The sequence below is a fragment of the Molossus molossus genome, unplaced genomic scaffold (assembly GCF_014108415.1).
Source record: "Molossus molossus isolate mMolMol1 unplaced genomic scaffold, mMolMol1.p scaffold_m16_p_1, whole genome shotgun sequence".
Taxonomy (NCBI): Eukaryota; Metazoa; Chordata; class Mammalia; order Chiroptera; family Molossidae; genus Molossus; species Molossus molossus.
The window spans coordinates 222,555,584-222,571,941 of record NW_023425344.1 but is presented as its reverse complement, the minus strand read 5'-3'; the positions used below and the strand labels follow the sequence as shown (position 1 = coordinate 222,571,941).

The 16,358-nt window shown below is 43.5% G+C and overlaps 1 protein-coding gene across 7 annotated transcripts in view; it reads left to right on the top strand.

Moving 5' to 3' along the window:
- The window catches only part of DCAF5 (DDB1 and CUL4 associated factor 5), a 123,696-nt gene extending 108,093 nt beyond the window's left edge, over window positions 1-15,603 (top strand). For 2 of the 7 annotated variants that reach the window (XM_036255338.1, XM_036255328.1), the window contains exons 9-10: window positions 1,992-2,119; window positions 10,594-14,245. In XM_036255338.1, the coding sequence (XP_036111231.1) occupies window positions 1,992-2,119; window positions 10,594-12,357 (1,892 nt within the window). In that variant the 3' untranslated portion in view covers window positions 12,358-14,245. Of the gene's footprint in view, window positions 1-1,991; window positions 2,120-10,593 lie in introns of all 7 variants that reach the window. The other 5 variants (XM_036255348.1, XM_036255298.1, XM_036255290.1 and 2 more) reach the window with 5 other exon arrangements.
- Window positions 15,604-16,358: the final 755 nt, after the last annotated feature.

Genomic DNA, 16,358 nt, shown 5'->3' with positions numbered 1-16,358 from the left:
GAAATCAACAATAAACACAATTTTGAAAGATAGAGGCCATCAAGAGTGCTGATGATGCTAAGTGTGTGAAAGTGCTCACAAAAAAAACAATCACAGGCAATTGAGAAAGATTAAAAAGGGGAATCATTTGGGGGTTTGGAATGGATTAATTAAATTTGCATTATTTCTAATGGGGAAAAATGATTCAATTTTCAAACGAATCGCTTCTCAAACAGCCTTACAGAATGGATAAGTTCAAGAACTTGGGTTCCACTATAATGGCTTTGGCCTTTTCCTTCAAGCCTTGTTCCAGAGAAAATGATGAGAGGGCATTTACTTCAATGTGTTTATTTATTGAGTATCCTTAGATAAGATATCATTGCAAACCCCTATGGGCAATTGAAAGATAAACACTTACTTGCCCTGAAAGAACTTCCCATCTAAGAGGGATGAGAAAAGGGTATGTGTGTATGTTACTCTAAATTTATTTATTTTTTGTGTTTTTATCCTCACCCGAGGACATTTTTTCCATTTTTTTTGTCCAGGTAGAGTGGAAGGGAGAGAGAGAGAGAGAGAGAAACATAGACATGAAAGGGATACAATCGAGTGGTTGTCACCCGCACAACCCAACCAGGGCCAGGGACAAACTGCAACCGAGGTACATGCCCTTAGTGGGAACCAAACCCGGGTCTCTCAGGAACACAGGCCATCGCTCTAACCACTGAGCAAAACTGGCCAGGGCAGCAAAGGACATTTTTGTCACCCACCTAGTACTAGCCAAGTTGGCACCACTAAGGGGCAGATCAGTACTGTCTGAGACCTTGCTGTTATAAAAAAAATTTATATTTACATGGTAATAAAGAGGAATATCTCCCATGAGGCAAAAGAGGAGTTGTGTTGGGATGCCAAAAGCAGGAGACCCCTTTCCCAGAGCCTGATTATTTCTGGAGAAGAGATGTTTTTTCTAGTCATATTCCTTCCAAACACTGAGACAACAAATGTTTGGAATGAATATTTGAATAGGGTAGAGTTGGGAGTGTGATGGTGTGATACATGGAGCCAAAACTATATTTTGCCCTAATGGTGCCATGCTTCTGGTAGGGACTGAGAATGTATAAGTGAATACTCATTTGTTTGTCTGAATGCATCATATCTGCCAGTTTGCCAGGGTCACAGGTTGGCCTATGTGTACCGAGCTGTTTTGATGATTGCCCAGAAGCAACCTTGCCCAGGACTTGGGTGCATGTGTTCTGTATGATTGTGATGTCATTTCCAGTTAAGCTGAACCTTTGAGATTATCCCAAGTTCATAAATGATGACATCTCCGTCTATGTTGCCAGTTCCAGGCCTCATTAAAGAAGAAAGCTTACAGGATAGTCTTATACAGATTTCAGTTGGGGCCTCTTGCTTTTATCCATACTTGGGTTCTGCTTATTATGAAAGTGACCCATATCTCCTCTCTTTATCCTTAGTTCTTCCCTGCTATCAGGGTTTTTAAAAAGAGTGTATATTTTCTCCATTATTTTCCCAGTGGTTTTTGTATATTTGCTTGTAGAACTTGAGGGCAAATGGACCAAAGATGTTTTTGTGCATTTAAGTAATTATATGCTACTGGTTCTGCTTATCCCTGGCTCAGCTGCCTAACTGTTCCCAAGCAGTTCAGTCTCATTTTGCTCATGACTGACCTTTTCTAAGGTAACACTTGGATTCTATCTTGGGATCAAAAACTTGTGAAATGTTTTAAGTGGCTGTAGCTTCATTGACAATGGAATTACAGTGGGTGGGCGTGGGCATTGCTTAAAGACTAAATAAAGGCTCTTGGTAAGAGCACATATGCTGAGAGATATTTCATCTTCTCTCTTTCCATAGCAACTTTATCTATAAGATTAAACTTTCTGTTGGTGTTATAGTTAATAAAAAATCTCAGCTCCAGTTCAGAGCTGTTTGCCTGCCATTACTGGAACCTATATACTTTCATCATTTGATTTTTTTGTTTTCTTCTGTCTTCCCAGGTGGCATTGGTAGGGTGGTCAACGGAGCCTTCATGGTGCTGAAAGGGCATCGGTCTATTGTTAACCAGGTCCGATTTAACCCCCATACCTACATGATCTGCTCTTCTGGTGTAGAAAAGATTATCAAGGTGAGGCACCTTCCCCTTCTGTCCTTTTAGAGAAATTATTATAATTCACAGTTGGAAGAAATCAAAACAATGTATGTAGGACCTTATAGCTAAACATACTAACGGTTTGTCAAAATTCTTAATTATTTCGACATACTACAAAATACTGGGAAAAAAATTTTTTTAAATTATTTTTTAGTTTTTTAATCCTCACCTGAGGACATTTTTGCATTTATCTTCAGACAGAGGGGGAGGGAGAGAGGGAGGAAGAGTGAGAGAAACATCAACATGAGAGAGATGCATCGACTGGTTGCCACCCACATGACTCCAACCAGGGCCAGGGACAAATTGCAGCCGAGGTACATGCTCTTAGCGGAAACCAAACCTGGGACTCTCTGATCCGCGGGCTGATGCTCTAACCGCTGAGCCAAACCGGCCAGGGTGAAAAATTGATTTTAAAAAGAGTAATTTAAAACCTTCCCTTCAGTAGCTTTTCTTTTCTTTTTTTATTTTAATAAGAAAAAAATGTATTGTGATTTATTCAAATATATTGACTAGTATCAACTCACAAAATATTCACTCACAGGCTTTTGTAAAGAACTGGGTTTTGAAAAGCATCAGTAGAAAACAGAGCAGTTGTTTCTACTTAGTGGTTGGAAGATAACTTCCTGGTGCTCAGAAGAGGTGAATTTACCAAATGTGCAATGTCTCTCTTTTGGACATGTGATAAACCTTGGCAAATACTTTATGCAACTTGAAGAAACAGCAGTGGCTTCCCTTCCTGTCCTTGAAGCCCTAGAGATAGCCAAGCCTAAGGAGCACCCTCTTGCAGCTTCTAGAGGCTGCCAGCATTTCTTAACTTGTGGCCACATCACTCTAAGGCCATTATCTTCAAATCTCTCTCTCTGTTCTGTTGTCATATCACCTTGTCCTCTGTGTCTCGAGAACATTTTAAAATAGTCACTAGATGCCAGGCCGGTGTCGCTCAGTGGATTGAGCATCATCCCATGGACTGAAAGGTCCAGGTTTCATTCCCAGTCAGGACACATGCCCAGGCTGTGGACTCAATCCTCAGTAGAGGGTGGGCATGAGGCAGCTGGTCAATGTCTCTCTCTCATATCAATATCTATCTCTGTCTCTCTCCCCCTTCCTCTCTCTCTAAAAAAAATCAATAAAAATATTTTTTTTAAATAGTCACTAGGCTTTGAAACTATACACTGCCTGTTGCTGCTACATTTCCAGTGGCCTTTGATATTGAGTCTGATGAATTCAGCTTTCCAAACCTCATCTGGAGGTTAAGAAGCCACCATCCCTTCAGTTATTCAGTGTGCCCTTTGCATTAATTGCTGTCCTAATATGGCACACAGATAACTGACTGCCAGAATCATAGCTAAATTGTCTCAGGACATACCAAAAACCACTGCACATGGTTGCCATTGAGTCTGAACACTTGCATCAGTTGCACATTAACTGAATGAACTTAACCCTGCCAAGGAGTATTTTGAGAGCCTGCAACTGAGAGACCTAACCTAGCTTGTGTCCACAGAAGGGTGGTTCACTGCCCGTCACACACAGTCCAGTTCCTAGTGACCCTTTTCCACATCTGAAAACGAAGGTTTGGGGCATGTGATGAATTCTTAAGGACCCTGTGATAACTTGACTTTTAAGTAAGGACAGGTGATACTCCCCCCAAAAAAGTTAAAACTCCTTTCTCCACCCCCCGCCAAATGACCTTGAAAATGTGAGGAAGGTTTCAAGGGGAGAATAAAAATTGGTTTGTGATGATTTGGTAGTTTTCATTTTCTTTTGCTCTTTAAAAAAAAGGAGGGGGTGCATCTAGAGTTAATCAAGTTGTGTCTGAGGCAAGGGAAGCTATCAGAAATATAATGTTGGAATATGGGTCAATATAGTCATTTGTCCTTATTCCAGCTTCCTGTATTTAGGTTTTGTTGGTCCTGTGACTTTCATAATAGCATACATTTCCCCATAGGGCTAGAACAGGATTTATAGATCATTTTTACTGATTTTTTTCTTTTTATAGATGATGATATTTATGTTGTAAATTAACTAGTTGAGGTTAATTACACAGCTAATTAGTGGTAAAGCTAGGAGAGAGCCCTGTTCTTTGTACTTCCCGGGGTACTGCCACACTCGCCATGCTAGTGGGAAAGCAGCAAACTGTCAGCCTGATGTTCCTGCTGGATTTGATCATCTCAGTAGTCCTTTACTTGGGCAGTCATTGAATTGGCCTTGTCCCTTGCATTGCTTTCCTGTCTCCTTTGGCCTATGACTAACAGGTTGGCATGGTAACATGCCCTCTCCAGATCTGTTGACATTATTCTCTTTCTCAGAGAGCTCTACTTGGGAATCTCCTTTAGAAGAAAGATTTCTGCTTGACTATGCACTCTGGGATGCTTCTGTGCTGAGTCTTTCCAATTACCATTTAGTCAACTAGAGTCCTTACCCTAAAGGTCATAGGTTGGAAACTAGCCAAGCTCTAAGAGGAGAAAGAGAAGAAAATGTTTTCTGTGTGAAGTTATCCAGACTGAACTATGGAGCTCACTGCTCCCAGGTTCCCATAGGGTCTGAATCCTGTCCCACCAGGAGGCATGTTAAGCCATTGAAAACTTGAGTCAGTACAGTTGGTACCCTCAAGCAGCTCTTTGAGTCTGTCTCCTAGCTGTCAACTGAGGACACTAACCATGACTTGCCACCCAGGAAAGTCTGTGAATTACCTGTTCTTGTCGATATATTTTTTTTTTTATCCTCACTCGAGGACATTTTTCCATTCTTTGTTCGGATAGAGCAGGAGGGAGAGAGTAAGAGAGAAACATCGACGTGAAAGGGGCACATCGAGTGGTTGCCACCCACACGACCCAACCAGGGCCGGGGACAAACTGCAACCGAGGTACATGCCCCTTAGTGGGAACCCAACCCAGGTCTCTCTGGACCGCAGGCCAACGCTCTAACCACTGAGCCAAACCGGCTAGGGTTCAATTTATACTTTTAATAAATGTTACTTTCCTACTTCTGAGAGGATCAGTGGCTCAAAGAACATCATCCCACCATTTTCTAGTCCAGCCTGACACCTGCTTTTCTCTCTCTGCTTCTCTCTCCACTTATCCCACCTTCTCCCTGTCTTGTCCTTTACTGCTACCTTTCTAGCCCGGAGGAGAAAAGTCCCTGTTGTCAGGGCCAGCCTTTTCTCACCTATAACAGATTTTCTATTCTCCTGAGTGCCTACATTTAGCAAATGAAAGGGTTCATTTTGTAGTTAAACACAAGCAGTGGCAAAATGGGGCAAATACTGACATTTTTTTCTCAAAGATCAATATTTATTCACCCCATATATGTGATATAACTATTGTGTGCCATTTGTGCAAGGCCTTAATGGGGAAGACAAAGGTAAAGAAAGGTAATGCAAGTCCCCCTAGGAATTGATAACCTAATAGGAGAGACAAGAAATAAAGATAATGGGAAATGTGATAGATATACAAGAGGCATTTTAAAAAGTGCTGTGAGCCCAGCTGGTGTGGCTCAGTGGCTGAGTGTCTACCTATGCACCAAGAGGTTACTGGTTTGATTCCCAGTCAGGGCACATGCCCAGGTTGTGGGCCCAATCCCCAGTGGGGGCATGCAGGAGGCAGCCAGTCGATGTTCTCTCATCAGTGTTTCCTCTCCCTCTCCTTCTCCCTTTCTCTCTCTCTAAAAAATCAATTAAGAAAAAAAAAATTTTTTTTAAGTGCTGTGGGAGGAGAGAGAGATTGGTGTATGTAATATTTGAACTAGATTTTGAAGAATCAAGACTGCAAAAAGATGACAGACCTCAGAGGAGGTGGGCGGGGCGGGGGGAGGGATGAGATAAACCAAAGAACTTATATGCATGTATGTGTAACCAATGGACATAGACAACAATGCTGGGGGGTGGGGAGGCAGGATGGGGAGGAGGGTGTCTAGGGTGGGAAAAGGAAAAGCATCTGTAACAAAAATAAATTAATAAAAATTGGTGCAGGGGAAGACTGCAAAACGGAGAAGAGTACTATTGGAAGAACATTCTAAATGGAAGGAATGGATATCTAATTATTTCATTGAATCGACAAATATTTCTTGATCACCTACTGTGTTCCAAGCAATGTATTTATGAATAAATGCTCAGAGGCAGCAAAGTGTAGGACCTGTTTAGACCAAAATGATCATGTTTGGCCAAAGTGAAGAGCACAAGAAGGGAGAACTAAGATATAAAAGGCTAGGAAAATAGGCTGAAGATGGGCCCGGATCATCTTAGAAGCCAGATTACAGAATGTTGAGAACCTTTGAGTAGCAATTTAGGTCCTTATCTGTGTAGTTTTTCTTGGTAGAGGGACAAATTTCTAAATTTAGTATATTAGTGCAAAAAGAAGGGGTTAGAGCTGCTATGTCGTGGTCAGCTGTGTAGATCAGAGCACTTGTTACTTGATTGCTTTTCATTCTAATGATGTTTGAATAAGAATTGAACTATATCCTTTTCCTCAGCAGCCTCTTGAGCTAAATTTCACTGGGCTTGGAGAGAGAGCTGCTCATCCCTCTTCCTTTTCTCATGAACCTTGCCCCATGAGGAGGCATATCTGGCTACATTTAATATGTCAAAGGAAGTTGTATTTTCATTGTTTCAATTCACTGTAAAGAAATAATTTCACAAATGCTTGAAATTTATATTTTATGGATGAGGCAAGACTAAGATAATAGGGACCATCAGTATTTCTGGTGTTAAAAGTCTCTTTGAGGAAGGGTCTAAAACTTTCTGGTTGAAGTATTCGGCTGCTAAATGAAAGAGAAAACACCACATTTATTGGTGCTTTGGTATAGACTATGGAAATGATTCTCATTTCTACAGATAAGAAAGAGGACTTTTAGGGGTGAAGTCATTTGCTCAGGGACATGTGAACTGGTGGGGCTGGGGTCCGTATCTGTTCTGCCTACTCCAGCAGCTCTGCTACAAGTCTCTTGAGGCTAGAAAACTGGCTGGCTGTGGTGGGGATTTTGTTTTGCTCTCAATTTTAGGATTGGATAGCATTCATTTCTTCACTGCTTAGATCAGGGAACTGAGCTTCCCCCAAGGTCACAGGCCAACTAGGAGCTGAGTGGGAACCCACACTCAACTCTCCTGCCTCCTGATCCAGCATTTTGTTCCATTACTCCAAGCTTCAGGAATGAAAGTCTACCTCAGCTTAATATATTCCAGAGACCAAATAAAACCCAACTTTCAGTGTTTTGGTTTTCATTCCTGAAGTGAAGACGTAGGGCCCTGGGTAGTAGATTAGAACCTAGAAACTAACTTGTTGGATAGTTAGACCAGATCTTGCTATTAATATTTTGTACTTCTGTTAACAAATTCTGAGTTTCTGTGAAGTACATATAGATTTAGCTTCATGTTAGACTACATGGTTAGTAACATTTTACCATTTTTAATTTTTTTCTTTTTTTATCTTCACCCAAGGACATTTTTCCTTTTTTTTTTTTTGTTCAGGTAGAGTGGGAGGGAGAGAGAGGAACAGAGAGAGAGAGAGAGAGAGAAACATCAACATGAAAGGGACACATCAAGTAGCTGCCACCCGCACGACCAACCAGGGCCGAGGACAAACTGCAACCGAGGTACGTGCCCTTAGCGGGAACCGAACTCAAATCTCCCTGGACCACAGGCCGATGCTCTAACCGCTGAGCCAAACCGGCCAGGACCCATTTTTAATTTTTTAAAATATGTTTCAATTAATTTTTTTAGAGAGAGAGGAAGAGAGAGGGGGAGATAGAAACATGGATGAGAGAGAAACCTAGATTGGCTGCCTCCTGCATGCCCCCTACTGGGGATTGAGCCCGCAACATGGACATGTGCCTTGACCAGGAATCAAACCTTTGATCTCAGTGCACAAGATAACACTCAACCAACTGAGCCACACCAGCTGGGCCATTTTACCATTTTTAAACTAGGGAAGTGAGAGATTTGGCCCAGAATATAGAATAAGACCATAAAACATCCTAAGGGCTTTGCCTTTAGGAACCCTCATTTTTCTTTCTAAGCTACCAAACTTCTTCCCTCAAACATCTATTCTCAGTGATAATCATTTATAGTTTGAGCCTATTGCTGAAGGCCATGTTTAAATGTTTCTCAAACACTGAGTCTCAAAGAATTTGAGAATCTCTTTACAAATCCATCATTTCTGCTATTTATTTTCTACTAAATATATTCCAGTGTTTCTTAAAAGTTGGTCCTCTCCCCCCCCCCCCTCCCCGCACTTACTCATTCTTTAAATGCTTATTAAAAATGCCAGGACCCTGATACCTACCATGACTAATTGAATCAGAATCTTTAAAGGTGGATGGGGCTCAGGAGTCAATGTTATAATTATTCATCAGATGATTCTTGTGCGCTCCAAAGTTTGAGAACCACTGCATTCAAAATCCCCTGGGTGAGATTATGATGCTGGAGAGAGGAGAATAACTGAGGAGTTGTGGGCAAGGAACAAAGTTGAAGGAGGGATGAATCTGAGTTGGGAATTGGTAGAAAGCTAACCTGGAAAGTTCTGCAGCCTCTCTTGAAGTGGTGATCCTCCAAAGCGGCACTACCAACCAGGAATTCAAGTAAAGCATGGAGGGAACAGGCTTCAGTAAATTCATGGAGGCGAATTTGTCCTTGGATAGCTTTGGGGAAATGAAGCCATTGTCTTGACAGAGGATAGGGAATGAGGAACCACTGTTTTCTGGGTTGGGTGCCATCTAAAGATAGACACCAGCCTGTCAGGCAAGAAAATCATCTGGAATTTCATCTGAGTTGCCATGGCTACCAGCTGATATAACCAAGCTTCTTTGTGCTGCTCTGTGGACCAGTCTGGCAATCAGGTGAAGCTAATTGTTCTCATTTGCAGTGACAGCTTAATTACTTTGAACTTGATTTTTGCATAACATATTCAACTTGTAAAGTTGGTCCTTTGCATTCAGACAGGCCTGAGTTTGAATTGTAGTTCAGCCACATTTTGGCAGTGAATCCATGTTTCTGACCATGGAGTGGAGGGATGTTAAGGGGTGGGATCGCAGTCTTGGAGTGGGAGAGGGTGTCCTATCTATTCCTCTAGTAACAAGAGTTGGGGAGCAAGCTAGCAGCTCCCTGGTTAAGAGAACCCAGTTTCCTGGGTAACTGATGCCTGCATGTCCAAGAGGGAACTGCAGTGTAGGCAGCTGGCTATTCTCATCAAGCTCCAGTAAGCAATTAGTTAAAAATAGAAATGTTGCAGTTGGAGAGAAGTGGAGTTATAGGTTGAAATATTAACTGTCGCAGAGGATTGACTGCTGGGTCTGTTTTCACTTCGGCAAAGTGGTGCCTCTCTGTGCATAGCTTCAGTCTTCTGAGAGTTTTGAACACATTGGTCAATCTTTAAATCCTTTTTTATCCTCTGAGATTATGAAGGGGAGTATTGTAATTTTTATACTACAATAGAGAAGGTTAAAGGGGCAGGTGGATTGTAGGGGAGATGGTATGTGATTATCCTGGGCCTAGAGACAGGACTTAGGTCTCCTGACTAATGCTATGTCCTAGACCACGATTTTTTCCACATCTGAATTTAGAAGCCTCGGTTTTCATATGTGCTCAACACAATCCAATCTGATAAAGAATGTATTTTTTAAAATATTTTTTAAATATGTTTTTTATTGATTTTTTTTTAGGGAGAGAGAGAGAAACATCAATGTGGGGAGAAACATCTATTGACTGCCTCCTGCATGCCCAGGGCATGTGCTCTGACCAAGAATCTAACCCGGACCTCTTAGCCCATAGGACAATGGTCAATCCACTGAGCCACACTAACCGGGCAGAACGTTTTTTGTTTTGTTTTGTTTTTTAGGGTTTTTTCTTTATTGATGTTAGAGAGGAAGGGAGAAGGAGAGAGAGATAGAAACATCCATGAGAGAGAACATTAGTTGACCACCTCCTACATGCCCCCCCACTGGGGATCTGGCCCACAACCTGGGCATGTGCCCTGACCAGGAATCAATAGGCGACCTCTTGGGTCCATGCATAGGTCCATGCTCAACCTCTGAGCCACACCACCAGGCCAGAATGTTTTTTGTTTTTTTTTATCCTTACCCAAGGACATTTTTTGCATTTATCTTCAGATAGAACGGAAAAGAGAGAGAGGGAGGAAGAGAGAGAGAGAAACATCGACGTGAAAGAGACACACCGACTGGTTGCCACCCACGCAACCCCAACCGGGGCTGGGGACAAACTGCAACCAAGGTACATGCCCTTAGGGGGAACCGAACCCAGGACTCTTCGGTCAGTGAGCCAGTGCTCTAACTGCTGAGCCAAACCAGCCAGGGCCGAAATGTATTTTTAAAGTCAGTTGGCAAGTCCTGGCCAAAGGTCAGGAAGTGTCTGGGAAAGCTCAGCCTTGGTGTTCTTTATTGCCACCAGCTTTAGAATACTTTCCAATCAGCACTCGTTGGTCTTGTTTTCACCTTCTGTGCAGATCTGGAGCCCATACAAGCAGCCAGGATGTACCGGAGACCTAGACGGTCGGATTGAGGATGATTCCCGCTGCCTCTACACCCACGAAGAGTACATTAGCCTTGTGCTGAATAGTGGGAGTGGCCTGTCGCATGACTACGCCAACCAGTCTGTACAGGAAGACCCCCGGATGATGGCCTTCTTTGACTCCCTCGTGCGCCGTGAGATTGAGGGCTGGAGCTCTGACTCAGACAGTGACCTGAGTGAGAGCACCATTCTCCAGCTGCACGCAGGGGTCAGTGAGCGTTCGGGCTATACCGACTCCGAGTCCTCGGCCTCGCTCCCTCGCTCCCCTCCACCTACAGTGGATGAGTCTGCCGACACCGCCTTCCACCTGGGGCCCCTGCGGGTCACCACCACAAACGCAGTAGCAGCTACTCCACCACCGCCCACATGCGAGGATGCAGCTTCTCGCCAGCAGCGCCTGTCAGCTCTGCGGCGCTACCAGGACAAACGCCTCCTGGCACTTTCCAATGAGTCCGATTCTGAAGAAAATGCCTGTGAGGTTGAACTGGACACGGATCTCTTCCCGCGCCCACGGTCTCCCAGCCCTGAAGATGAGTCCAGCAGCTCTAGCAGCTCCAGTAGCTCCGAGGATGAGGAGGAACTGAATGAACGCCGAACATCCACCCGGCAGCGGAATGCCATGCGGCGTCGACAAAAGGCGCCCCGAGAAGAGAGGCCCAGCGCCCCGCCCAAGCCTACCAACACCTACATTGGAGAAGATAACTATGATTATCCCCAGATCAAAGTGGATGACCTTTCCTCCTCTCCCACCTCCTCCCCTGAGCGGAGCACTTCTGCTCTGGAGATTCAGCCAAGCCGGGCATCACCAACTTCGGACATAGAGTCAGTTGAGCGGAAGATTTATAAAGCTTACAAGTGGCTCCGCTACTCCTATATCTCCTATTCAAATAAAGATGGAGAGAGCTCCCTGGTGTCGGGGGAAGCAGATGAAGGGAGAGCAGGAACCAGCCATAAGGACAACCCAGGCCCTTCCTCCAGTAAGGAAGCCTATCTAAATACTGCCATGGCCCAGAGGAACCAGGACCTGCCCCCTGAGGGCCGCAGCAAGGATGCTTTAAGAGAAGGAACTTCTGCTAAAAATCCTGGCACTGCTGCAGGCCATGAGCACAGCAGCCACTCTTGGGCAGAGGCACCAGAGGACACCTCTCAGGACACTAACAATGGTGGCTCTGTAGAACACTCTTTTGAAACCAAGAAGCTCAATGGAAAGGCTCTGAGCAAGGCCCTGAGCAGCCGGGCTGAGGAGCCACCCTCTCCTCCTGTCCCCAAGGCATCTGGCTCCACTCTCAACAGTGAGTCTGGCAACTGTCCCAGGACCCAGTCTGATGACAATGAAGAGAGGAGCCTTGAAACCATCTGTGCCAACCACAACAATGGACGCTTACACCCCCGCCCCCCTCACCCCCACAACAATGGACAGAACTTTGGGGAGTTGGAAGCAGTGGCCTGCTCTTCCCCAGGACATTCAGACACTGACCATAACTTATCCCTGACAGGGACTCTCCTACACAAAGATTGTTGTGGGTCTGAAATAGCCTGTGAGACCCCCAATGCTGGAATGAGAGAGGACCCCACTGACCCCCCAGGCATAGACAGCAGCAGGGCTGTTCATGGCCATAGTGGCCTCAAAAGGCACCGAGTTGAATTAGAAGATACAGATTCAGAGAATTCCTCCTCAGAGAAGAAACTAAAAACATGATAAGTACAAAGGGAAAATAAAAAGCTACAAAAAGGAGCTTTACAAAACAAAATTTAATCCTGTTTAGTGAACACAAAGGAAAGGAAAAAAGTATTAAAGGCACATAAACCAGGGCCTGAATTTTGTGTCTGATGCTGCTCCCTTTTATTCAACAATGGGTCTGATGTTCAGTTGGCCATTGGCTTGTGCTGTGTTAAGAAAGGGAAAAAAATCCAAGTGACTCCTTTCCAGTAAAACTTGAGCATAGTGTACCTGTGCAGATTCTGTTAAAGTAAACCCTTGTTGAGACATTTGACTTGTTCTTGTGTGTGTGCACTGGCACGCGCGAGCTCATTATTTCAGACTTTTCCTTCAGTTCTCTATCAAAAAAGGATCTGTGTTTTTTGCCATCTCACCTTGTTTACATGCAATATGTGTTCTGGTCTTAATGAAGAGTACCAGCTAAATCAGGTTGTGCTGCCAGTGAGTAGTGGATTTATGCTTATGCTGAAAGACTGGGGAGTAGAATGGAAACAGGCCATCAGCCCATTGGCTGTGCTGGAAGGAAAGCATGGTTCCTTTCTTAAAGAAATCTTCCATGTTTTCTCTCAGTGGCACTTCCACATTGAGCTTTTAACATAGACATACTAAAAGTGGAGCATTTTTAATGCTAATGAGAGGTTAGCACTTAAGATCAGATTCAAGAGAACATAGATCCCTGATAAATTTCACTGATTGTAAATCGAGCGATGCTGCAACATATATTGTTTGGAGACCATAAGATATAACTAGTTGTGGGTAACACTTTAATCAGTTAGATACTTAGTTCTAAGAGGCACTCAAAAGGCCTGTAGACGCTTCCTTGGCCCCATGGGATGGCGTCTAGGCATATTAAAAGAAGGGGGAAAAACAGCTCTCAAGAGCTTTGTGCTCAAACTACTAAAATGGATGTTATATGTGTGTTAAGAAGTGTAGTAAAGAGCAGAGTGTGGTACTGTATTAATTTAATTCAACCCAAAATGATTGGTGAGAATGATGAGCCTGGCATCTTCCCTCAGGCTTGCAATTGACAGAGGCTGTGGTGTTCTGACTAGATCTTGCAGAGCAGTAGACAGCTTGACTTACTGACTTCTCTGTTAGGAAGCAGAGCATGTGGAGAAAGGAGTCACTGGTTTAAGACTCCTGCCTCCTAGAATAGACTCCTCATTGAGGTCGATAAAGATTGAGGGGGGAAACCAGGAGATTTTCAGCATTGCAATGGTAGTTACAATCACTTGGTTATCAATGAAGGATTGTGCAAGACAGGAAGAACTAGGAATGACCAGATATCTTGTTGTCATAGATGTCATGAAAAGGCAGGAGAATAGTGGCAAGAAACAAGGAAGAGCAGAGGAGAACACTATAACTTTCTTGGGCACAAAGGTGCTAGACAACTAGGAGCCCAGCCTGCATTGGTATAGACAGGAGCCAATGTGTGACTGATGTGGCCTCACTGATTCTTTTAGAGGAAGGAGGACCTGTCCTACTGGAACTGGGACCAAGGGGAGACAACCTATGGAAGGTGAAGACTTGGATGGATTTAGGCACCGGGGAGGAGGGGTTATTTATAAAAAGAAGGTTGTTGATCTAAGCCAAAAGGAGATATCATCTTGCTAAGTTTTGTGAAAGGAAAGATGTGCCTGGTATGTGTGGTGTGACTTGGGTGTGAAAACACTGTTTTAGGAGGAGGAGATAAAAGAATGTGAGTAGCAGTGGGGATGCTTACAATTTAACAACTGTAATCTCACTGGGGGGGGAGGAAGTGATTCTGTAACCATTAGAATTACTTTGGATTTGTAATCAAAATGGTTTTATGATTTGTCTTTGACTATTCACAGATAATTGTAAATTCTGGTTTTATAAGCCCAAGTCATTTTACATTTGCTTTTCCAAAATTTATTAAATTGGAATTTTTTAATCCTTTATATACAAAAAAGATACAGTTATTCAGTGTGTGTTTCTCTTCCCCTTCCCAGTTAGCATACCCAATCTTTTTGTTTTATTTAATTGATAGGTATCCTTATCTGACTTCTCTAAGGATAATCTACGTATCTTTCTGAAGAATAAAGTAGTTAAAGTTCCCTTGCAAACTAGCCACTTGGTAGTTCCTGCTCCCAAATGCAGAACTTGGTCTTTTCATGTTAAAAAGTCTTAATCTCATTTGGGTACTCAAAAGAGAAGTCAGAGTTTATTCTAGTTCAACCTTAGTATACAAGAAAGATTGTTTTTCAGTAAGGATGCCTTTCATCCTTGGGAGCGACTCTTCCCAGCACCCCAGGGTCAACTTGCCAGGAGATAGGCCCTGCAGGATAGCCACAGGAGCGGGCTTGTCTGTAGTCACACCACTCTCGTTTCCAGAAATCTGCCTGTGATTGTGGTCCTGGCAGGAACTACTTCCTGGGTCCCTTTGCCTAAACCCTTCTAGAATTGAGGCTCCAACTTTGGAGGCACATTTAACCTAGGTTTTTCCATGAGAGGTCTCTTTACTAGCAGGACGATGGCACTGATTAGATTAGAGCTGTTCAAAAGTGCCTCGGTGGTTTTTTTCTGCATCCTGTACATAAAATTTTAAGTGGCTGGTCCAGATATATGAAACCGTTTCTCTTCACTTTATTTTACTCCTGGTTTTGTAAGTGACTCCTGTGTCTCTAGGACTGCAGGTAAATGAATTAAGTGAATAGTTGGCTTGGGGCAAACAAAGGTTGCTACTCTGCTTGATTTACTAGCCTGGAGTCCCTTGTTTGTCAAGGTGCCTTCCTCTGCTGAAGCCTTACCTCCTCACCAGCCCACCTCTCCCAGCAAGGCTCTCTTCTGTGTATATGCAAATAAACCTATTATTCACTTCTCCCGGCTTCCTCTTCTCTTCCAGGGAAGATTTGGTTTCTTAGACACCCCTCCTCCTCCTTTTCTTTCCTGTTTTAATACTTACCTAGTTGGAAACTTGATTCAAAGCTACACCGGAGACAAGAAAAATTGGTCAATGGTCACTGTCACTTCTAGGTATTGGCATAGAGGTCACATCTGGACAACAAAATGTAGGGTAGGGGGAGGTCTCTACTTGTTCTTTTAACCAGGCTTAGATGGACTCAGGATAGTGAGATCCTGGAATTGACCCTTTTATTAGTTGGAACTGAGGGAGTGAGGCAGTGAAGCAACATTGCAAACAGCCCCCAAAGAAATTATGTTTCCTGATGTTTCCAAATATCAGATTGCTTTTCCTGCCCTGTCTCAGACATGCACTGCAAACATTTTTTTCTTAAAAAAATAAGATAGATAGATTATATATATAATCTTCTGCCTATAAAGCTGCCTCCTTCAGTTAACTGAAAAATTCTTGCCAGCCAACACTCTTTTGAGAAAAATAGACCTCCCAAAGAAAGACTGACTTTCCCTTGTGACCTAAGCAAGACACTGTGCCAGGGTTGACATACTAAGGTGACGTAAGGCTCAGTGAGTCCAGACTTGCCCACAGCAGCAGGATGCTGGCTATGGACAAGGTGTGTGGGTCTCAGGAGGGATATTCAGTCCAGTGCTCGTCTGTCCTTGCGTACTCATCCTGGAATGAGATAACATGAAGTCAGGTGGCTTGGAAATGATTTTGAATTTCTTTAAAGAACAGTGCTTTCCACATGCAATAGAAGAAAAGTGTATGAAAAGTAAAGCTGAGCCATCTGCACCCTAATTGCATTTCACTTAGTACAGAGGTGGTAAGATGCTTCTGAAAATGGAAGATTAGAGGCAAAGATAAACTTCACTGGGCCCAGCACTAACTAACATGGCCAGGAACAAGCAGGAGGAGTTGCTCAATTTTCTTCACTCAACAGGTTTTATTCAAGCCCCGCATAAGGGTCCTGCAGTGCTTATCTATAAGACAGTCACCGTTGTAAGGAAATGGGATATGTAGCATTTCAGATTACTGAAGTTATGGAATGACTTCTTTCTGGAGCCCAAAGCCATGAGCTAATGGAGTATTCCAGCTGAAG